This window comes from Barbatula barbatula (genome assembly GCF_947034865.1).
Source record: "Barbatula barbatula genome assembly, chromosome: 25".
NCBI lineage: Eukaryota > Metazoa > Chordata > Actinopteri > Cypriniformes > Nemacheilidae > Barbatula > Barbatula barbatula.
The window spans coordinates 10,769,244-10,791,446 of NC_136788.1; the positions used below are offsets into that span (position 1 = coordinate 10,769,244).

A 22,203-nucleotide genomic window follows, 5' to 3' on the forward strand; every position below is an offset into this window, starting at 1 on the left:
CTACAAAAACAACCATGGTAACATCCCTTCTTAAAAAATCATAGAAACCATAACAGAAATGCAGAAATTTCCATTACATTACCATTATGATCTATTATCTTTTTTCCATTACACATTTCCACACAGTTTTTATGGGCATGATTACAATAGGATAACAGATAACATCCCACCAATAGAATCCATCACATACTAGTTTCCATTAAAACCATTAAATCCAATACATTTTCGATTTATTTTCTTTGGGCAGGTTTCTATAATTGTTTTCTGCAGGGCTGTAAATGATGAAAGATTGTTTTTCCTATGTATCACCAACCTTATCAAAAACAATAGCATACAAAACACTAAACGTGTTTTTATTAAATCTTCCTCTTTTGTTTATTGACAATGTGTAATGTTTTATCAGTGCCAAGATTATAAATGCCTTTATCATTACATGCTTGTATCTCCTATCATTTATCTCATGAACATTGAGAATTAATCGAGGTATTTCTTGGATACACATTTGATCTATTTGATGGTATAAGATGTTTGTTCACTTAAAGAAAACTGTATACAATGAACGCTATGCTATTAACGAAACACAAACTACATGATTACTGGAATCGGTTATAGTTTGACATTTACAGTGAGTAAAACTGAAAAAAGGGTCCCTGAACTTGTGAACAAAAGCATATATTGTATATTCACACGAGAGGTTTGGCAGAGCAGTTACATTGTTTTTTTCACTTTTGAAACCCTGTTGGTAATTTAGATTCTTAGCAAACATAAAAACACTGTTTTATATGTACAGCAGTGGCAGTAATTAAAAAAAATAAGGTATACTGAACATATGCTGTAAAATACTGTCAGTGGTAAAAATACAATGGACCCATCTGTCCATTCAACCCAATACAGAATGTTGGCAGAGAATTACAGAAAGTGTGTACAGTTGATATCTTCATACTGATAATTCATCTTACATGACTGGGAAAATAAAACTCAATTAAAGGAACTGTGTGGCAACAAGTTTAAAAAACTAATTTATAAACATTGTACAATTGCTTATTCTCAAAAATATAAAATTACACAATTTAAACACATCAAGTTAATTTAAAACAGTGCTGTAAAAATATCACAGTAAACAAAACATAAATATTCAGTACAGGCATCACGTTGAAATTCTATTTTACAACTAAAAAATAGGCAACCCTATTGCATATCTAAAATACAAAATATTAACTATAAACATTATTTGCATGATGAACACTAAGTGAATCTATACAAATGTAAATTTATATCAGTCTTTATTTTTACCATGTTGTAGTTTCGGACCAACTTCTATCCAAACTGGAAGTCATACCTCCTGTCATATTTTCAGAGCAACTACGCCAAGCAGCTCCATCCAGTGTAACATTCTGGTGGCAGAAAGCTTTTCTGTCCTTGTGCATCTCAACTTTTTCTGCTTGGATACCAAGTGCCTGGTCTACATCTTCATAAATAGTTCAAACGACGATCGTGTTTTCTGGACAGGACCATGCTGTATATTAATACTGCCTGGTCTTCATTGATCCATCAGACCACTTCCAGTCTTTCCAAAAGACTCAGATTGAAGTTTCATTGCTTCCACTAAGACAAGGCAGAGATGTTATCACCTATTATATATATATGCTCACATAACGTAACCTGTATCTTTCACTGTACTTACTCAGAATCACATTCATCTTCGGCTGGGGTGGTTGGGTCTGTCCGCCCGTTCAGTGCAGGCTGTGGTACTAATGGAGGGGGTTTGATGATGAAGCTGTTACACTCTGTTCCCGGGCGAACCTCCTCGTCGGACCCCACTGACGGACTCTTACGGGGTATCTGGGGCAGGCTGTAGTCACAGAGCTTCTCTCTCAAGCGGTTCTTCGTGTTCTTGTCTGTCAGCAGAGGGGGATAGGTGATCTTGTTCTTTAAAATGCCTGCAGGATAAATCAAAAACAAGCATGAGATACAAAATAATACTAGATGTATATATTTTGAAAGCTTTTATAGCTACATTTTTGTTTCTTTTTTGTTACAAGATCGTGAAAATGTGATATTTCTTCATTTCTTTATTTTGTATTATGATTTATTTAATTTTCTGATTTAATAATTACAGGTGCATCTCAATGAATTAGAATATTGTGAAAAGGTCCATATTTTTAGTCACTCATTTCAGAAAGTAAAACCAATATATTATATAGATTCATTACACACAAGCCTTTATTTCTTGAAATTTTTATGCTTATGTCTCACAAACCCAAAATTCAGTGTCTTAGAAAATTTGATCAATAAAAAAGGATATTTTAAACAGAAATGCCAGGCTTCTGAAAAGTTTGTTTATACATATACATATTGGTGCATCCCTTATATACGTATACATATATAAAATAGCTCACCTCTCCTTGGTAACTGGTTGCTGTTTGGCTGACTGGGTGGACTTTCATTCTGAGACACATCTCCATTCTGACTGACATGATTTCCCTGATGAAGTTCCACATTAACTTTTCTCTCCACACGCAGTTTCTCCAGACCAGCCACATCTTCACTTTCACTAGCTGTGGGTGGCTCCTCCGGCCAGTATGGCTTTCTATGACTGGACACTGCATCACCTGCAAAAAAACACAGGCAAAGTTAAAAAGAGCATATTTAGCATTTAAATATTTTCAGTGTTCATTGTACTTGAATAGAACGTGAAGGAAAATAAAGATATCAGTGTTCATAAAAGAGGCCACAGGCACCTTTAGGAGTGCTCTGGACGGGCGATTTTTTATTATTCCGTTTGGTGTTGGAGCACCTGGCATCATCCTCGCTCTCAGAAGAATGAGAGGAAGCGTAGGAGCTGCTATTGTCGTCCACCGAGAGCTCGCTGTCCGAATCGGAGTCTGAACAAACGGTTACACAAGTAAATTGTTATCTGTTTACAAACCTGCTTTCCATAGACTGATATATATATTTCCAATACGTAACCTTCAAAGCAAAAGCACAAAAAAATCTGTGTGACCATACCTTCTGGCTTTGAATTCTTGTGCAAGAACAATGACAAGTCTTTTTTGTCATGCCCCACTTTTCCACCGTTCGAGGACACGCTGTGTTTTTTCTCCCTGTGTGCAAGGAACAATTGTTTACATTTATGCATTTGCCTTTTATGAAACTTGAATTCAAGGTATATATGTTTATTTTATTTGACCGAAGCACCACTCATTTATTAGTCTGAAATGTAAAAACCTAGCATGATTGTATTACCCGAGTGTGCATGCAAGGTAGCTGCTCCTGTGACTTTTGCCAGATCTCACGGAGCTCTCTAGAGATACTGTTGACTCTCCGATAGTGGTGCGGTACAGCCCTCCATCCTCAGTGTAGGCATCACCGTTTAAAGAACGCTAAAAGAACATGTTCCTCTTTATTCAAGTTAAAGCAATCTCATGTTGTGAATAAGACTGTAACATAGTGACATCGTTCAAATATCTGTGAGAGTAGATGATCTTACAGTCAAACTTACTGTGAGTAAAGTTGGCCGTGTTACACTGAGTTCATCGACTGAACCTTTCTTGCCCATAAAGACACTTTTAAGGTTCCTCCTGACATCTTTGTTGAGAAGGCAGTGGAAAAGGAAGATGCAAATACCCTAAAGTAAAGAGATGTTGTCTTCATTTAATGGTTGAAAATGTCTTTCTTCATAATATAAAGAAAATAATTACATTTATAGTCTAAAATATGTTCTTACAAATAGACCTTGTTGGTTATATACATTACCTGTATGCAGCTGAGAATGGCAAAGAGGTAGTGAAAGGAAAGTGCATCACTGTTGACGGCCATTAGGCCTAACAGCCAGGTGGCGCTAATGAGCAGAAGAAGTAGGAAAGCCACTCGAAGAGCAGAGCTGAAGAAAAGTTCAAATGAGAAGTTCAATGATTTACTGATTTATGTATGAAGTAAACTGTATTTCTGTGACACCGATTGAGGTTGAGCTGGAAAGTTGTTGAACTTACATTGCTCCTGACTTTTCTGATCGCTTTCTTCTTCCACAAGAGGCTTTGGCTGCCAGTACAATTAGAACCATATTAATCTGTAAAAAAATATAATGTTTTTCATTATCAAAGCTGCAAGCGGTAACTTTATCCTCTATTTGCATTTTTGCTCGCCATGCAACTACACGTTCGTGTGATGATTTCCTCAAAAAACATGAATACTGTTTGAACAAAGTGACATTGGCTCGACCAATGGCATCAATTTAGGGGCGGGACTATGATACAATTCTTTTAAATTTGTGCATCTTTAAAACACACAAATCCTCTGTCAATCACTTACCAGCACTACTATGGAGATTGGACCTGTAATGCTCCAGATCAGAGTGTCATTAACAGATAGCCAGCAGAAGTCAGGGTTCCCATAACCCTGCGGATCCAAACCCACAGCCAAACCTGAGCGTGAAAAACAATGAGCACAACACAGGACTAATCCACAGGGCTTTCTACATGTTACAACCTGCTCCCTGAAATCAAGGAATATAAACATAATGCAAAACAAAAGCCAGGTAGATAAACTATGCATTGAATGAGCGTGTGTCATACCAGTAATAATAGCAGGGATTCCCCAGCCGATGGCGTAGTAGAAGCGCATGTGGCCGTGGTTGATGTTGCGCATCTCAGTGAGCATGCGATAGATGTGCAGCCCCTCCACAAACATCCAGGCGAACGTACACATGTATGAATAATGTAGCAAAATGGCCACTATTGTGCATATAAACTACAAAGGGGACAAGAAAATAGTTAAGTGTTTAATAAAAATAATTGATTTTATCTTTGTTTGAGATAATGAATGCAAAATTTTTTTTTTATCCATTTGCATTTAACTGGTGTTTTAGTACGCCGATCCCAGGAATCTCATTGGCTGCTCACCGGATTGTCAGTTTGGTTTATTCCAGTGAGGAAGATGAGCTCAGCGAGGAAGATGGCTGCCACCAGATTCTTGTGGATGCTGTGGATGTTGGAGCGCAGTCTGCGAAGGATTGCCAGAAGCAGGAAGGTAATGAGGAGGGCCACCAGAGAAGCAGATACTGTGGTGTAAGTGACCACTTTGAGAGGAAGGACATCACCATGCTAAAAATGAGAAGATGCAGCAGGGGTATTCAATTAAAGTTCCAAGAGTTAACTTTATATATTTTTCCAAAAGTTGGTCCGGACAGTTTGTTTTTTGAAAATAAATATATATTTGTATAAATCAAGCCCCCTTGGAGATATATATATATATATATATATATATATATATATATATATATATACACACACACACGCTATTATCTTTTATCAGGCCATTTATTCTATATTTTGATATCCACAATATGTATGTATCTATGTATGCTCTGTGGCTAGGGGAATGCCCTCTTTATAGAAGTCTGATAATTAATATTTGTCAATAAAAAACTACTGACAACATTCAATCAACAAGATGCGCGGCTCAATTGAAACAGCCAAATTCCGCCAACTGAGGATGTCTGAGATACAGGGTCACATTAAAAAGGTTTGCATTAATAGATTAGGGTTTGGTTGAAAGTAATTACAGATTTGTTAAAAATAAGATGGTTGTTGTCTACCTCTCGCTTGGAGACATCCATAAGGACAGCAAAGCTGGTCATGTGGTTACACTGACAGCTTATGTGAGTTGAGTTCCTGAAGATCAACTCACAGCCTTTAGAAGACCAGGCACCTCCAACGGCCACTCTAAAAAAACAAGACAGACACATTAAGCATCCATTAACCTTGTATCTACAAAACAAAACATTTAAACTCCACAATCAGGCATTAGACAATATAATGTAAACAGTGAGGTAAATGGCCTTTTGTTAACAACTATAAGCCATTATCAGCACTTACAGAATGGTGTGGTTCCAGTAGACACACACAGGTTTGGTCCTCTCATGGGTCTCCAGAAGCTTGAAGTTCAGAATGACGGGTCTTTGGAGGGGGGCGGAGAGGGGTTCTCCCTCCTTGTGGACCACTACACTCACTATAGGTGTGTTAATGACGGGATGAGTAGGCAGCCTGGACATAAAAAGAACGGAAAAATGTACTAGGTGAATAACATGCATACAGTGACTCAAAAATCTATTATAAAGTAAAGATCCAGTTGGTTACAAGTCATTGAAGAAAAAGTTTTTTATGTAATAAAATACTTAAAAATTATAGTTCAAAATAAATAAATAATTAAAATGTAAATATATACATTTATTTAAATATTTAGTGGCCCCAAAAGTATTTATACAAAATAGGATAAATATATTAACATTAATATATACATATATATATATATATTAAAGTCCCTGTGAACCGTGAGTCGAGATAGTTTTTACTTCTGTATTCTGCCACATTTCAAATGAGAAAAATAGTGGGCGTGTCTTGGTTTTGTATGCGGCGATATGATTGGATGCATAAAAACAGCTGTTGCATTTTGAAATGGAACTGGCAGCAGACTGACAGCTGAAGGGGAGGAGTTAACGGATGCTGCACCAAAGCAATCTAATTTAGGTCATTATAGATGTATAGTCACTAGAGGACGGAAGTGCATTTTCAGATTTTAACTGAAGATTATGAGGGCACATGAATTTTAAGAAGAGAATGACCCACACTGACAATATATTTACAACAAACGCTTTTTATGAACAAATGGGACTTTTCACTGACACTATATTTTTGTTCTTTATTTTATTTTAAATAAAATATGAATAAAAGTTGCTGAACATAATTTCTTGATACTTGCATTATGGTTATATCAACATAAACGTAACAAACTTTTTTAGCATTATAACACTAAATATTAATTCTGTTGTCTGTAATAATTTTAGCATTAATGTTTGTATAAAATTTATGAAATCCCACAAGTTGCACCTCAGGCTGCGACGGTCTGGATCATAGCTTTCTGGAAGGAGCTGCCCGAGAGACCTGTAGATGATCACCATGGCAACAGCGGGCATGTCAACTGGTTCCGCGTGCCGTCTTTTCTTAATGGATGCTGCTGGATCAGGTGCATTTGATTCATCTACACTGTTGTCAAACTCAATTGGTTCAATTGCCTCTGATGTAAAAATATCTGAAGTCAAGACATAACAGGTCAATTTATAATTATTATTTTTTAAATATGAAAAAATGTATAACTATATAAGAAGATATTTTTTGTAATATAAATTTATACTACAAGAAAATATAAGTTAGTTTAGCTAAAGCGAGATGCCAACCTTTGTTTTTTTTAACACTGGGTGCATTCGGGAAGACAACAGAGGACTCCAGCTCTTCTGAGTACACATCACTAATCTCCTGAAAGCGAGGGATCTTGACGTGGTCTGCGCTGGAGTCCAAAAAATCCACCGCGACAACTTGCGTGGTAAATAAATTCATATTAGTACCATCCAGTTGAGCAAAGTGGATTGAATGAGATGGAGGATGAGAAACTAACTCATGTTGTCAGTGATGATGGTGAATGGTCTAAGGTAGGTCTTCCTCAGGTTTTGCACCAGGGTGCTGGCATACTCCTCAAAGTGACGCAACAGGTGGGCTGTGCCCCCGTCAGTGTGCTGGATCTTCTTCCAATGGTCCTTGTTAACAGGATCGAGAATAGCACTTCCAGCCATGACAATGTTCTGCCACCACAACAACGCACAGACAAAACAAATGTGAGGATCACAAGCACTGAAACTAAAACTTATGCTCACCCCTATGTGAGTGTCCATACTGTACCTTGTTAAAGTCAGAATCGTGTGTGGCGGAGAGTTCGAAGCCATGATGTAGACTCTCATGTTCTAACACGGTGGTCAGCAGATGGTAGGCCACCTTCACGTCGCTCCCAAAGAGACGGTCAGTGTGACCAACAGCAGAGTGCAGAAGATCCAGCAGACTCTTCGATCGCTCTCCGTCCATACGAGAACTATTTGCATGAAGGTCTTCACTCTAAATAAAATATACAAATAAAAAAAGACCGAAAAGAAAAGAGTGATAATTTTTCTCCGAGCAAATCGTTTGAACTCGCATGTGTGACTAATGTGACTAATCACTTCATTTTTTACTTATTTGTGATGTTATTAACTAAAGTTGTGGTCCACACCTCTTTCTTTAGTTTTGAGAAGCTGAGGGACGTGCAGTTGAAGAGCTCTGGTGGAAGCCAACCTTTATCATCGCTACAATGACGGATCGCAGTGCCTGTAGAAAAAGCAAACATAAATATTTTTCCCCTAAAGAAAAGTAATTGTTTGATTTACCTTATGCGGAGTTGTGACTTACCACTGGATCCTTTGGGGCAGTTTGTGGCTGCAGGACCACCAAACATCGTTCGGGGCCACCAGATACCATCTTCAAAGGCTTTTGGACATCCATCGTAAACCACTTGATATAAAAACATGAGGATTAAGAAGAGTTTATGACATTAGTGACACTGATAAGACTTTATTAGGACCAAAAACATGACAGTCATCATTACACATACCGCATAGTGATTAGAAAGCATTATCATAAATAGAGCATGCATCCATAAAGAAGTGTTACACTTCTCGTGTCGTGCAACGATTAATCACGATAAAACGCATACAGAATAAAAGTTTGTGTTTGCCTAATACATGTCTGTGTACTGTCCATATTTATAATTACATACACGTAAACATACAGAAATATAAACTTAGGAAATATTTTAATGCATTTATTTATATTTATCTCTAAACATATATATATACATTGTTTGTATTTAAAAAAAAATCTTAAATATATACATGTACCCGTATGTCTTTATAACAACAAAATTAATATGCACAGTAGACAGACATATACTGTATTATGTAAACAAAAACTATTATTGTGGATGCGATTAATCACGATTAATCTTTTTACAACCCTCGTAGCTCTCCTGGCCAATCAGCTCACAGTTTGGGTGATTGACAGCACACATACCCACACATCCCCCAACCGTCACCTCTGCGAAGGGGTTGTCGCAGCGGTTGCAATGGCGGCCCACCACACCCATCTTGCAGGCGCACTGGCCCGTCACGGGGGAACATGTCCGGGAATGAGCCCCAAGGTGGAAGCAGTCGCACGGGTAGCAAGTGTCACTGTTAGGAGGCCGGTAGTAATTTTCCTAAAAAAGTGTCAGTGGAAAAAAATAAGTGTCAAATAGTCGTCCTAAAATTTTTTTGAAACCATGAATGTTAAGCTGGATAACATGTAAGATATGAGTGGTATGATTAAAGAATGGCATAGAAACATGCATCCACGTTTGTAAGTGTTGCCATAAAAAGCGACAAGATTTATGTAAAAAAAGAAAAGATTTCCGTACTAAAAAAAAGACTATAGGTATGTAACTAAATGTCACATGATCAACCTCATATGCTGAGGGACTGTTGTAAAACTTCTAGAATTTAGTGTCTTGATCTCCCTCCGCTACACTTCCTGTGTTGTGTATTATAATTAGAATGTGGAGCATGCGATTACTTGCAGCTTACCTTGCAGCTACACTCTCCTGTGGTTTTATTGCAGTCCCTTTTGAAGCCTCTGCTGACATCGCAGTTACAGGGACCACAGGTCGGGTATCCCCACCAGCCACGAGCGCAAGGCTGCTCCCCTCTGTGTGTAATAAAGATAGAGATGGCGCTTTTCATGAATACAGTATACTGTATTTTCTAGTATTAAAAGTACAAAACACATCTGCGTTTCATATGTAATTTAAAGATAATTGCAGTGAAATTGTTTTTCTGAAACTTTTTTAACTAAAACATTTTAGTAATGCCTCACATTTTTTACACAACTGTGTTACTGGATCGTTATAAAATGTAACATATATGACAAAGTAAATAATACAAATTAATACAAACAGTTTCTATTTATATAATATTGTTTATATTTAAAATTGTAGTTTAATTTTCAGATATTATAATTCATATAATAATATAGATATAATATAAACATTAAACATGTAATTTATATAATAATATAATATACATAAATAGATTTTATAAAAAGGAACTTTTTAATATTTATAAATGGTTTAAGCACTGTGAAAGAAAAAAAAAAGATCTCTGCTGTAAAATCCAAACAACTCTTTTTTCACTTACACAACTGCCAGTGCAACAGCAAAATATCATTCGCTTTATTAGTATATATTAAAAGAGAATATTGTATGGTCACAAACACTAAAACTAAAGCATTTCAAAAAGATTTTTGCATAAAATTCACTGTTAACTAAAGTGTATCTGGCTTTTGTTTTCACGTTGTACATCATTATGTTGGCTTGAGAGAGCCAACATACTGATATGCTAAATAAACTTATTATTAATACAAAAATATTCTGACTGCTACTCCTCCTAGAGCTTTCTAGCTACAGCCACTAAACTTCCCACACATCTTCAGACTGGTCTCACTTGAGTTGCTATATTTACTATAATTATCTCATGACAAAGTAACACTCTCAAAATAATGACTAAAATACAATAAGGAATATGTAATAAAACACGATAAGCCAAAGTACATATTTTTAATGAATGAAAGAACTTGAACATTTTATCCTGTGCCTTATAAAAAATTGTTACACTGAACGTCAAAGACACGTCAAATTGCGACATTGGAATTAACATGTGGATAGACGTGTTGTCACAAACACTGCCAGCGTCTGCCATTCACTTTGCAGCAAAACCTCTGAGAACTTTTAAATGTCTTTAATTTGTTGGCAGATCAGGAGACAAACCATCAAACACCAGAGCGGCTGACAGTCGCGTGTTACAGCATGTGCCTTATCTTCCACTGCACAGCCACTGATCATTTATAGATCATCAACCATCAGAAATTTTTGCAAAAGGGACTTATTTTTTCAAAACACAATCTGGATTTTAAAGACATGCATTTCTTGCCAAGATGAATAAAGCTGTGATGCCGGGGTGTTTTGCGTGTGGTTGCCAAGAAGTTATTATAAGGTTATTAAGGTGTTCAGAGTGTTTTTGGTTTATTGCAATATTTCCTGCTATGAGGAAGTTAATAGGCATCCTTATTGGTTAAAAAACAACAAACTAATAAATGATTGCGCAAACAAACAGTTAAAAAAATTAATGAATGTGCCAAAGAGAAAAAAAAAAGATACTCACTTGTGCTCACAGTATTGCCCATAGTAGTTGTGTCCACAATGGCAGCGGTAGCCATGTTTGGTACCGGGTGTACGCACACAGGTGGACGTGTGCTCGCATGGGTTCAGGAGGCACGCATCAACACAGTCTCTCCCAAAGTAACCTGGAGCAGAGAAACATTTAAAGGTGCATTGTATGAAATGTTGTGGCATCTAGTGGTGAGGTTGCGAATGGCAACAAACCACTCACTGCTTCTTTGCCGAAGGAGATAACATATTTACGAAATGAGCTCTGTAGAGCAGTTTGTCCATTTAAGGCTACTGTAGAAACAACATGGCGTCCATGCTAGGGGACCCGCAGTGTATGTTACAGAAATAGCTCATTGCAAGGTAATAAAAACATAACTATGTGTTCAGAGGTGTATCAAGACCTTACATAATGAAGCGTAATGTATACTATATTGCATTTCTGTCGATAGATCCTCCAAACAATTTCACACAGCACATTTAATGTACACTTTTACACGGTTAATGAGGTTTTACGTAACACTGGGGTTTCAAAGTTTTGTGTTTTGTAATAATTAAATCAGTGTTTATTCAACACTAATGGAGTTACCTGGCTCACAGTCACAGGTGTGAGATGACCAGATGTCCCTGCAGCGGCTGTGTGTGGGACACAGATTCGACTGACATGTATCCGGCAAATTACATCCATCTTTAACACGGACCCTCGTTGCCTCAAGCATGTTGATGTTAGCAGTATTTGTGGAGGTCTCACCCATTCGCACACCCTGTGAGTAAACCATGTCATGTTATCTCATGAATGAGACTAAACAGACCATTAAACAATATAAGTGTGTGATTTACCTGCATGCAGCCAGTAAATCCATTCTGCACAGTGCCATCTTTTTTAAGCAGCCCACCAATGTACAGGTTCTTAAGTTTGAGTCCAGGCAATTCGTTACCAATCTCTATGTTGCTCTACATATCAAAACAATAGCATAAATGTTAAAAATACATTTGGGTGATCACACAGCTGATCTGTTTCAAAATTTTGCAATGTTATACCTGAAACATGCCATAGTCCAAAGACACGAAAGCCATGTATTTGATGTCCTTGCCATCTTTTCCGCTCTTAAGCTCTACGAGTACGTGATGCCACTCTCCGTCATCCACACGGACCTGAGGGATATCCAAGAGAGCCACCCGTTTGACCCCCAGGAACACTTGGAAACGCAGGTGCCTGTTGCTCACCTGGAAAAGCATGATGTAAGAAAACTGATACGGGAACAGTCTCATTTTTCTGCTTTATTGAAGCACACACAATAGAAAACAGAAAACGCACTATGATCAATAGCGTGTGGACATCCCAGAGTAATGAACAGGTTTAGCTAAGCCTATTAAATCCAGTGAAAACAAATCCTAATTTGGTTCCTAACACTATTCCAACTTTATGGCAGTAGTTGGTGGAGGCCGGTTTCGGTTCCAGCGTGACAATGTAAAGTGCATAAAGAAAGGATTTTCTTAAGAACGTGACTGGCCTGCCTAAAGCCCTGATCTGAACCCTATTCAACATCTTTGAGACGAATAGAAATGCCTGATGTAAGCAAAGTGGTTTCGCCTGGGGAGCAAATCCTTGAATTCATGTTTTAAAGAGATAGTTCACAGAAAAATACAAGTCTGTCACTTCACCTCTTGTCATTTCGTACATCTTATAACTTTCTTCCTTCCACAGAACACAGAAGAAGATAGTTTGAAAATTTTTGTTAACTGGACCCCATTCACTTCCATTAATTTTGTGTCAATACAATAGAAGTGAATAGGGTCCAGTGCTCTGCGGTTACCAAGTTTCTTTAAAATATATTCTTTTGTGTTCTGCGGTAGAAATAAAGTCATAAGGGTGTGAAGAATTTTCGTTTTTGGGTGAACTGTCCCGCTAAGGTATCCTTTTTATTTAAATGGTCAGAGTGCGGGAGGAAAGTGACATACGAAAAAGATTTGTTGAAGCAGCTTCGTATAACATTATAAGTGATCTTTTGCCGTATAAAATCCAGATGACAATACTCACCAACAGATTGATCTTAGAAAACTCCCCAGCATTGGCCTGCAGCAGGACGCCTGCACTCTTTCGGGTGCGAAACATAAGACCCATGTACCAGGGAATGGCAATGGTGATATCAGTATCACTCCATGAAACCAGGGCGTGGCCATCGAAATGCAAAGGGGCGGGCATTACTGCAGACAGAAGGTCATCAGACATCAATAAAGGTTTCCAGACGTAGCAATCAACATAGTTGGGTGACAACCAGACCAAACAAGGTTGTTGTATTAAGCGATGTCTGTTACATTAAACAAACATGTTGAGAGAAACATGTCACTTGATGCTTTGACACTCTCCTGTCCTGAAGCAAAAATAATCACTATCATTCATGTACTCAGGAATGTTTAAAAGTCATCCAAGAGATTTCTCCAGGAGGAATGTCAAACTTTCCTACCCTTTTTCTTCCTCCGGGCAAATATCTATCATAAATCACAGTAGTGTCTCACACCCGGCCTTGGTAGTGTGACAGACATTTTAGTGATATAAATGTTTGGGTGCCGCCGATGTTTGGTTACCAACATTCTTCAAAATATTTTCATTTGTGTTATGCAGCAGAAAGGAAGTCATACAGGTTTGAAATGGACTAGAGGGCGAGTAAATGATGACAGAGTTTTCATTTTTGGGTGAACAATCACTTTAATATAAAGTTATAGTTCAAAGACAGTCAGATCTCTACTACGTCTCTGAGTCATAAGTATGTGTCATTGCATTGGTATTACAAAGATGCCAAGGGCAAACATGGAAACAATCTGTGAGGTGTGTGTGTTTGTCCACTGAGCAAGATGAGGTAGTAAAATAAAAGAGTTGGAAAGAGAGGATTGTCTTACCGTGTTCACAGTTCTTTCCTCCGTAGCCTAATGGGCAGTTACAGGCATGGGTGTTCCACTTATTTATGCAAACACCTCCATTCTGACAAACAATCTGGCTGCAAAAGTCAAGTTTTGCAGCACAACCTGAAAAAATCATATTTTAATACAAGGGTTTCAGTTTGACATCTTAGACAGTCACAAAAGAAAAAAGTCATTTTCACCCTTTTGAAAATGTAAAGGGGTCATATGTGTATCTTTCACTGACCTGTAAAATTACATCTTATTTTTACAGATATTTTTATTCATTTATTTATTTTTTGGAGTGGAACAAAATGAATAGTTTAAGTAAATATTCCAGACTTTATTATTCCAAAACCGTTCTCAGAATGTGGCCCCATCATGGACAAATATACAGTTTCTAACCTGCTGTGGTTCCGTTGTTGGCGATGAAGCTGGCCATGTCTATTGGCTTGCTGTCGATAGAAAGGTGTCTAATGCAACCCACAAAGTCTTGGTTCTGTACAGGGAAATCTTCAGGGAGGTTTGGAACTCCACCCAGGAGCAGGGGTCCGGTTAGATCCAATGACCTACACATACAAAAAGATCTCTGAAGCCACAAATACTCAAACATTCATCTCAGCTTCTATTATGTGGCAAAACACCGGTGTAAAAAGATTAAAGATTAACAGGCATTATAACAACGTTGTAAAAACGTTTGCAAATTAGACCTTTACTAACACTCACGTTGTTCCAAATCTCTGTTCATTTCACAAAAGACAATATTTTTAAGAATGTAGGAAAGCAAAAAGTGTATAAAAGTGTATTCAAGGGTGGCCAAGAACTGTTTGGTTAAAAGCATTCTTCCAAATATCGTTCTCTGTGTTCATCAGAACAAATAAATGTATACAGTTTTGGAACAACTCGAGGGTAAGTAAATTATGACAGACATTTTATTTTCGGGTGAACTGTCCCTTTAAGGTCTGTGTGTACGCAAAACTGTGTTTTTTAGACCTCGAGGGCCAATGGGCAGAAAATTTACTCCGCAATCGCAGAAGGACATTCACACTCGTCTGTTTTTGAAAAACAGACACAATTAGCCTACAATGGTAAACCTCTGCAGATTAGCCAGAAGTGTGTTCCATTGTAGTGCCAATAAAACTGGTTTGACATGAGACAGAATGTAGATTGGCAGAGATTAGAGAAAAAAAGATGGAGCTAAGTGAAATGGGTGTAGGAGAACGCCGAGTAATCTCCTGTAATGATCAGCTATTCAACACCAGTTGGCAGTTAGCGTGCCTCTGTGCACTCAGGTTCCCTGTTGCACTCTCTCTTTCAGCGAAAAAATATTACACCCTGAGGACTTTGGATGACGGGAGGTTGTGTGAAAGCAACAGACGTCTGAAGTTAAGCCATCATGAAAACGTCTTTGGTTTCATGGTCTCTTTGTTTTGTTTTCCTGCTCGACTTACTTTTTTTGTCCCGTTTGGGTGCCACGGGCCGCACAAGTGTAGTTCCCAATTTGTCCCCCAAAACGCAGAGCCATGGCCACATCACAGTTGTCGACTGTAACCACGACAACCTTTTCCTCAGAGGGGCCGTGAGGGATGCCGTACCGCCCGATATTGGGCTAGAATAACACAGAAGGAATAAACAAATAGGTGAAATTAGGTGTACAAAATAAGTAAATGGGTGCCGCCACTGCACCAACATTCTTCAAAATATCTTCTTTTGTGTTCTGCGGAAGAAAGTAAATGACACACTACGTAGTGTAGACCAATGTACCTCATTAAAACCCAAATCCTTAGCAATCCAAAAGTTTATGGATTTAGACAGAAATCCCTTTCACACATTTGTGTAACTGATCAGAATAAGCTTTCACACAGCATGAAATCACTCTTTACGTCTCGGTGACATTTTGCCCTTCTCAGTACATCTAATTGGATTAAGCCAATGAGAAGCTGGCAAAGGGAAGATATAAAAAATTAAAAACCCAACCTTCACCTCTCCCCAGAGACCCAGTTTACACAATCCAGCAGAAATTTGTATTATCATCGGGCAACACCCTTCCCCCACGCAAGAGTTTTTTTTAATGATCAGCTCATTAAAGTTGATATCGGGACAGGTTAAGTGCTGAGATTCTCTTTGATGTTGGCCCTGTGGCGATAAGAATGTCGCAGTGACACAGCTGGTCATGATGTGAATATAACACAGTTCTTTATGTAGTTCATTATGGCCCTCTGGTCACCATTAAGATCAATCACTGCTATTCCAAACACTACCATCGTAGAACAAATTGCTTTATAAATGTCTTTGTTCTGTTGAACACAAAAGAAGATATTTTAAAGATTGTAGGGAAGCAAACAGTTCTGCAGCACTTTAAACTACCGTTATCATTTCTTATTATGGTAGTCAATGGTGGCCAAGAACTGTTTGCTGACAAGCATTCATCCAAATATCTTTCTCTGTGTTCATCAGAACAAAGAAATGTATACAGATTTGGAACGAATCGAGGGTGGGTAAATGTCCCTTTAAAAGTCAAATATTTTACACATTTGAAAGGAATTGTGTTTTGTCTGCAAGATCTTTGTCATGCACAAAATAAACAAATAAAACAACACAGGTCTACTGTATGTCATCTACATTTATTTAATTATGTGGATGTGTATTTTGGCAATGGAGTGGGATATGCTTTACCAACAATCTTTTATGTTCAATGTTCACATCTGATCCAACATTGTGGTCTTTATTGTAGTCACAACAAGTTAAAATAGAGTAACATATCCATGAACAAGGTGCCAGACGCCTACGGCTGTTTGCTGCTTTGACAAGAGAGAGAGTGGATTATGAAACGCAATAGTAAGGAACGCTTAGAGAAAATATGATATAATATATATAATATTTTAAAGCAATAATTAATATGTAATTGTATTGCACATTCTTTTGCTCAAAGGTGCGTCACAATTCCACTACTTTGGCTGTTACATGAAGAACCTTTAAGGAACCGTATCTGTATATTTGTCTCCTTAACTTACTTAAGGAGTAAACTAAATAGTACTGGACTCACAATAGTAAACTAAAAATAATGATTTAATTTATAAGTTAAATTTATACTATTTATTAGTTAAGCTATCTTGCTGACAGCTCTCTTTAGCTGACTTTAACTCACATCAAGATATCTAGTAATCTGCTACTTTTTGTTTAAAACATAGATGGACATATTCAGTCGAAGCAAAAGTTATCATTTAAGCTTTAATATACCAATCAGAAAATTTATTTATGAGCTGGGTAGAGCATGAAGGGAAGGATTTCTATACTTTGATGCAAATACATACAACTAATCCAACCTTTCAAGGACTGAAGTTCCCTGTGTAGTCACCTGGATTTAGAGGCGGTGTGTGAAACCTTCATAAACACAGGTGTCTACACAGACAGGACAACATACCAACAAAACAAAAACACACAGCTTACCCTTCACAAATAAAATACCATCCAAATATCAAATTTCCAGCCGTCTTGCTTCTCTATTACAACTTTGTCAGCCGTACGACAATCCGTACAAAAAAAACACATCCATAAGAAAACTGATTCGGGATCAGAGGGCTGACGGCCCTTAAGGATAAAACTGGAACCTAACTATCCTGACACCTTGATGATTCCGCTTTCCCTCTTTTTGCCGGCTCCGACAACAGAAATGTGATCGCTGACAAGCTCAACGCCCTCGGGAACACGCACGCACACAAATCCCAACAACTGCTATTAACCTACAACCTTGTAACTCATCAGCTCTTTGTTTCTAAGTTCAAAAGAATGGCTGGCCGTGGATCCCTGTGCGTAAACACAAGTTTTTTCCTCTCCATATGGGTTAAAATATGGGTGTGTATGGGTCATTCATTTTCCTGTGCATTTGAAATAGAAAAAAAGATAAGGGCAAAAGGGGAATATTACTAATATTACTGCGTAGGTTGAGACCAATTGTGGACAATAGACCTTGTCAATCGAAGTCATGGCGCGTTGCATGCTGGGGCGGTGCAGCCATCTTCGGAGGTTGTTTACTAGCGATTGATACATGATACTCAATGTGATTTCCTCCGCGCTGTTTGCTAAAAAAATTTATTCCATTGTCTAGTTTCTGTACTAAATGATTGTGCGACTTTCTGTTGCAGTTTATAACACAGCACAACGGACCCACCATGTTTATGTCCGCTTAGTCAAACAAAACAACATTGAACTGAACTCACTAGAAGAAAAGAACCACTACCAACTACAAATATGGCCGCAACACCCAGCATGCAACGTGGCGTGAGGTCAGCACCACATTCTCTTTATGTTAAATCCCAATTTAGAGACCCAATCAAAAAGGGAATTTGTTTATACTTTATACTCAACACAAATGTGCAACTATATAAATCAGAGCTATCAACATGGCTTGATTGATCTTATCATAAAAACTCAGGATATGACAAAACTTGAAATAAAAATTATATTCTAGAGATTTTAAACAATAGTCTTGCGTGTTTTTATGTGTTGCTGAAGAAAAGTGCCATCTGGCGCTTTTAGAGACTCCAAGCACATTATTGTGCTCCCAGATTAACTCACCAGGGGGTTTCCTATTGTCTACATTCCCAATCGGACTGTTTTTGAACTTGGGGTTTTCAGACGAGGAGGTTAGATAAGGGGGGGCTGATCCTACAAACGCAACAGAGCCACCCCAACATACGCTCAGACAATAGAGCTATTGATTTCAGGTAGATGCTTAATGCTTTGTCTGATTCTTCTTTTCGTCAATTTCGGCTGCTGTTGTGATAATGAGCAGTTGCCTGTAAATGATGCCTTTAACAAAATAAATGGATATGAAATATTGATTTGAAACAGACCACAAAGTGAGACGAAAGACATAAAATCATGTAGCGTAGAACGTTATTTGACCACACAATCAAGTATTTCAGAATATTCCAATATCGCTGGTTACCTTACAGGATTTATACATGCCAGCTATATTGTTTCTCATCGCCAGCTTCTTTCAACATATCCTTAATGCTTCTAATGAGCACTTTAAACCTTTTGGGCCTTTCATCTTTTCTTTGCAACTTGGGTGGAGTGTTTTACAAAGAAAAAAAATAATCAAAGAAATGATGAACCCTCACAAAGAAAAAGCACTGTCATCCCTCAAGTACAGCGTTTCTTTTTGAAGAGTGCTCAGTTAGATTATTTCTAAAGCTTATAATACAGAGGCCATAAAAAGCCGTAAGACTTTGGGATGTAAGAAACATGTTACTAAAGTGGTCATATGTTCTGAGAGGCTATGATTCAGGAACACAAGAAGATGTTGATGGGACCTCAAAGGGATAGTTCACTAAAATAACATTGCTGTCATCATTTATTCACCCTCGAGTTGTTTAAAATATGTATATGACTATTTCTTCTGTGGAAGAAAAAAGAAGATATTTTGAGAAATGTCTCAGTGGTTTTGTTTCCATACAATGGAAGTCAATGGGGGCCAATCTTATTTGGTTACAAACATTACTCAAACACTCTTCTTTTGTGTTCGGCAGAAGAAAGAAAGTCATACAGGTTTGTAAAGACATGATGTTGATTAAATGATGAATGAAATTTAAGTTTTTAAGCACACAATATCTTGGAGAACTAACACAGTAGGTTTTGAGATGCTCTTAAAGGGACAGTTCACATTTTTTAATTCATGTTGTTCGAAAACCCATATGACTAAAACACAGAAGAGTTACCAGAACAGTCCTAGCTGAATTCTGACAAAAGCTGCTATTTTTTCCACACAATGAAAGTGAATGGCTGTTGTTGGTCTCTTCACGCTTTCGTTGTATAGAAAAGAGCAGCATACTGCTAAAAACACCTTTTGTGTTTCGTAAGACATTTTGAAACAAGATGCTTGGTTAACAGAAAAGACACAACTAGCTTTTGGCCATGAAACATGACACGTGACGTATTAAACATGGCCCGAACTTCAGCAATGCAGGATTTAAGCAACTGTAATCTGAGGGTAAGAACAGTGAAGATGACAAAAGAAATAGGAATACAAGCTGCTTCTTTTGAGAGATGCTCTGTGAAGAAGCGGTGAACTTTGATAAAGCTAGAGACGCCGCTGACATCATGTGATGTCATTCATAAATCACGGTACATACAGTAAATCATGAAGAAACCCTTCCTATTCTTTAAAGAAACCACCAGAATGATTCATTAGGAAAAAGATTTGCATTTCAAAAGTAAATCTTTAAATGCATTCGATGTAAAGCCACATTTACAACAAATGAAAAATTGAAATCAGCTTTTTTAAAACACAAAGTCTCAATTCCAAGAATGCAAACAAATGTTTGTAATTATGGAGGGACCAAAACTCAAAAAACTCATCCTGATCAAATACTAATCTCTGCGCCATGTCATTGTGTGAAATACGACTGGCTTACCTTGTTGTAGTAATGTAGATGAACTGTGTGCCACTGGCCATCACTAACCCCGCCAGCTATGAACGGAGTCACGGTGGATTTAGATTCTCCTGAACAACAAAAACATGATAAAATTACATTTACATTTATAAAAAAAAAGTCCAAGAGTAATTTTGCTTATGTGATAAATCAAATTATTGAAGATAAAGTGTTACTTTTGATAGAAGTTTTTGATTGACATGTTTTCTTTGATTTTGGCAGGGATGTAATAATATAATACCCAGTAAACATTACAGGATTCCCATAACATTATTCCAACTCATTTCAAACTAACATGGTAAACACACATTTTCCAGTCCGGCAGTCAGAGTAAGTAAATTATTATCTTTATAATGACATGACCTCCCGTGACTTCCCAGCATGCACTGTAAAATATCTTAGCTGTTTATATCTCTCTCCACCTTAATTATGTTCCCTGATGGTTAGCAATCTAGGATAGTTGATCTTTGACCTCTAAGGGTTCATCATTGACCAGAATCACTGTGTTGTTGGAAGTTTTACATTCCAGAACGGTGATGTGCTGTTGTAGGAACTGCCTTTCACTGCTTTTCCCTCGTCTTTATTCTCAGCTATTGTTGACTGCTGAAGCTCAGTGGCGCAGTAAGATGTAATATGCATCTGCTCATACTAAGAAACTCTGGGGATAAATTCCACATTTATTTCCTTTGGAAACAATTCAGAGCCGTTAAAGAGACAGGAGATGGCATTTTATGTTCTTTGACTAAACAGCAGCACTTGTTGAAGTGTGAGGTTTGACAAAACAAAGGAACAGGTAGACAGAGGAAGTGTGTTTCATTGCTCTTTGCCCACCTGCTTCCTTTGGCACACATGCAGTACACGCTTATGTTGGGAGATATTAAACCCCAAAAGAGGGTGAATATTGAGCAGTCCTATACGGTGTCTTTAGACAAATATGAACTTACAGTATTTCAACTTATAATACGAAGTCATTCGCAAATCATGATCATATGTTTCATGAGATTGAACTACTCACCAGCAGAGAAGGTCAGTTGAATTTGTTCCTCCACGATTTCAATAGCAATGAAATCATGACGTTCATTAAACCTGCCGTTATACAGCAGCAAAGCGTTCCTCTCCCTTGTAGCAAACCTACGAAATAAAAAACAGTATTTTTCATAAACATAATATAAAAATCATAAAGCACTTGTAAATGAACACATATGGCCCTCCCCCAAGCTCACGCCATTGGTTAAGACCCAAAATGCAGTTTCAGGTTGGTTACAATGCACTTTTACTTTTTTTAGGAAAACCAACACACAAATAATATTAAAGGTCCAGTGCATGAAATGTAGCGGCATCTGGCGGTGAGGTTGCAAAATGCAACCAGCTGCTAACTCCACCCCTCCCATTCGAAGCAATACGGCAGCTCTCATAGAACTAAGATGTCGTCACGTTTTCACTTCTTTGCCGAAGAAGATAACGTATTTACAAAATGCGCTCTGTTTGTCCGTAGGGCTACTGTAGAAACAACATGGTGAATTCCATCTAAGGCGACCCCTGGTGTATGTAGATAGAAATAGCTCATTCTAAGATAATAAAAACATAACACTTGATTATGTAAGGTCTGTATATATACACCAATGTATATTACATTGCATTTCTGTCGATACAATTACACCTGGACCTTTAAGCTGGGACTGGAGAAAATATCTTGACATAACAAACAAACTTTATAAAAATTCAAGAATATTTATTTCCGATCCAT

The 22,203-nt window shown here is 37.6% G+C and overlaps 1 protein-coding gene across 1 annotated transcript in view; it reads right to left on the reverse strand.

The window, feature by feature from the left end:
• Positions 1–336: 336 nt before the first annotated feature.
• celsr1b (cadherin EGF LAG seven-pass G-type receptor 1b) overlaps positions 337–22,203 on the reverse strand; it is a gene marked incomplete at its 5' end in the record, with an annotated part of 38,854 nt that continues 16,987 nt past the window's right edge. Inside the window, 32 exons of the mRNA XM_079449552.1 lie at positions 337–1,605; positions 1,685–1,940; positions 2,400–2,612; positions 2,742–2,885; positions 3,010–3,104; positions 3,247–3,383; positions 3,503–3,628; positions 3,757–3,883; positions 3,993–4,069; positions 4,312–4,424; positions 4,575–4,749; positions 4,902–5,102; positions 5,597–5,723; positions 5,877–6,044; positions 6,888–7,089; positions 7,235–7,372; positions 7,453–7,636; positions 7,734–7,943; positions 8,098–8,192; positions 8,274–8,375; positions 8,934–9,117; positions 9,482–9,602; positions 11,114–11,255; positions 11,708–11,882; positions 11,959–12,072; positions 12,160–12,345; positions 13,160–13,326; positions 14,020–14,145; positions 14,425–14,588; positions 15,471–15,628; positions 20,439–20,527; positions 21,472–21,587. Coding sequence (XP_079305678.1) covers positions 1,581–1,605; positions 1,685–1,940; positions 2,400–2,612; positions 2,742–2,885; positions 3,010–3,104; positions 3,247–3,383; positions 3,503–3,628; positions 3,757–3,883; positions 3,993–4,069; positions 4,312–4,424; positions 4,575–4,749; positions 4,902–5,102; positions 5,597–5,723; positions 5,877–6,044; positions 6,888–7,089; positions 7,235–7,372; positions 7,453–7,636; positions 7,734–7,943; positions 8,098–8,192; positions 8,274–8,375; positions 8,934–9,117; positions 9,482–9,602; positions 11,114–11,255; positions 11,708–11,882; positions 11,959–12,072; positions 12,160–12,345; positions 13,160–13,326; positions 14,020–14,145; positions 14,425–14,588; positions 15,471–15,628; positions 20,439–20,527; positions 21,472–21,587 — 4,657 coding nt within the window. The 3' untranslated portion in view covers positions 337–1,580. The remainder of the gene's footprint in view (positions 1,606–1,684; positions 1,941–2,399; positions 2,613–2,741; positions 2,886–3,009; positions 3,105–3,246; positions 3,384–3,502; positions 3,629–3,756; positions 3,884–3,992; positions 4,070–4,311; positions 4,425–4,574; positions 4,750–4,901; positions 5,103–5,596; positions 5,724–5,876; positions 6,045–6,887; positions 7,090–7,234; positions 7,373–7,452; positions 7,637–7,733; positions 7,944–8,097; positions 8,193–8,273; positions 8,376–8,933; positions 9,118–9,481; positions 9,603–11,113; positions 11,256–11,707; positions 11,883–11,958; positions 12,073–12,159; positions 12,346–13,159; positions 13,327–14,019; positions 14,146–14,424; positions 14,589–15,470; positions 15,629–20,438; positions 20,528–21,471; positions 21,588–22,203) is intronic.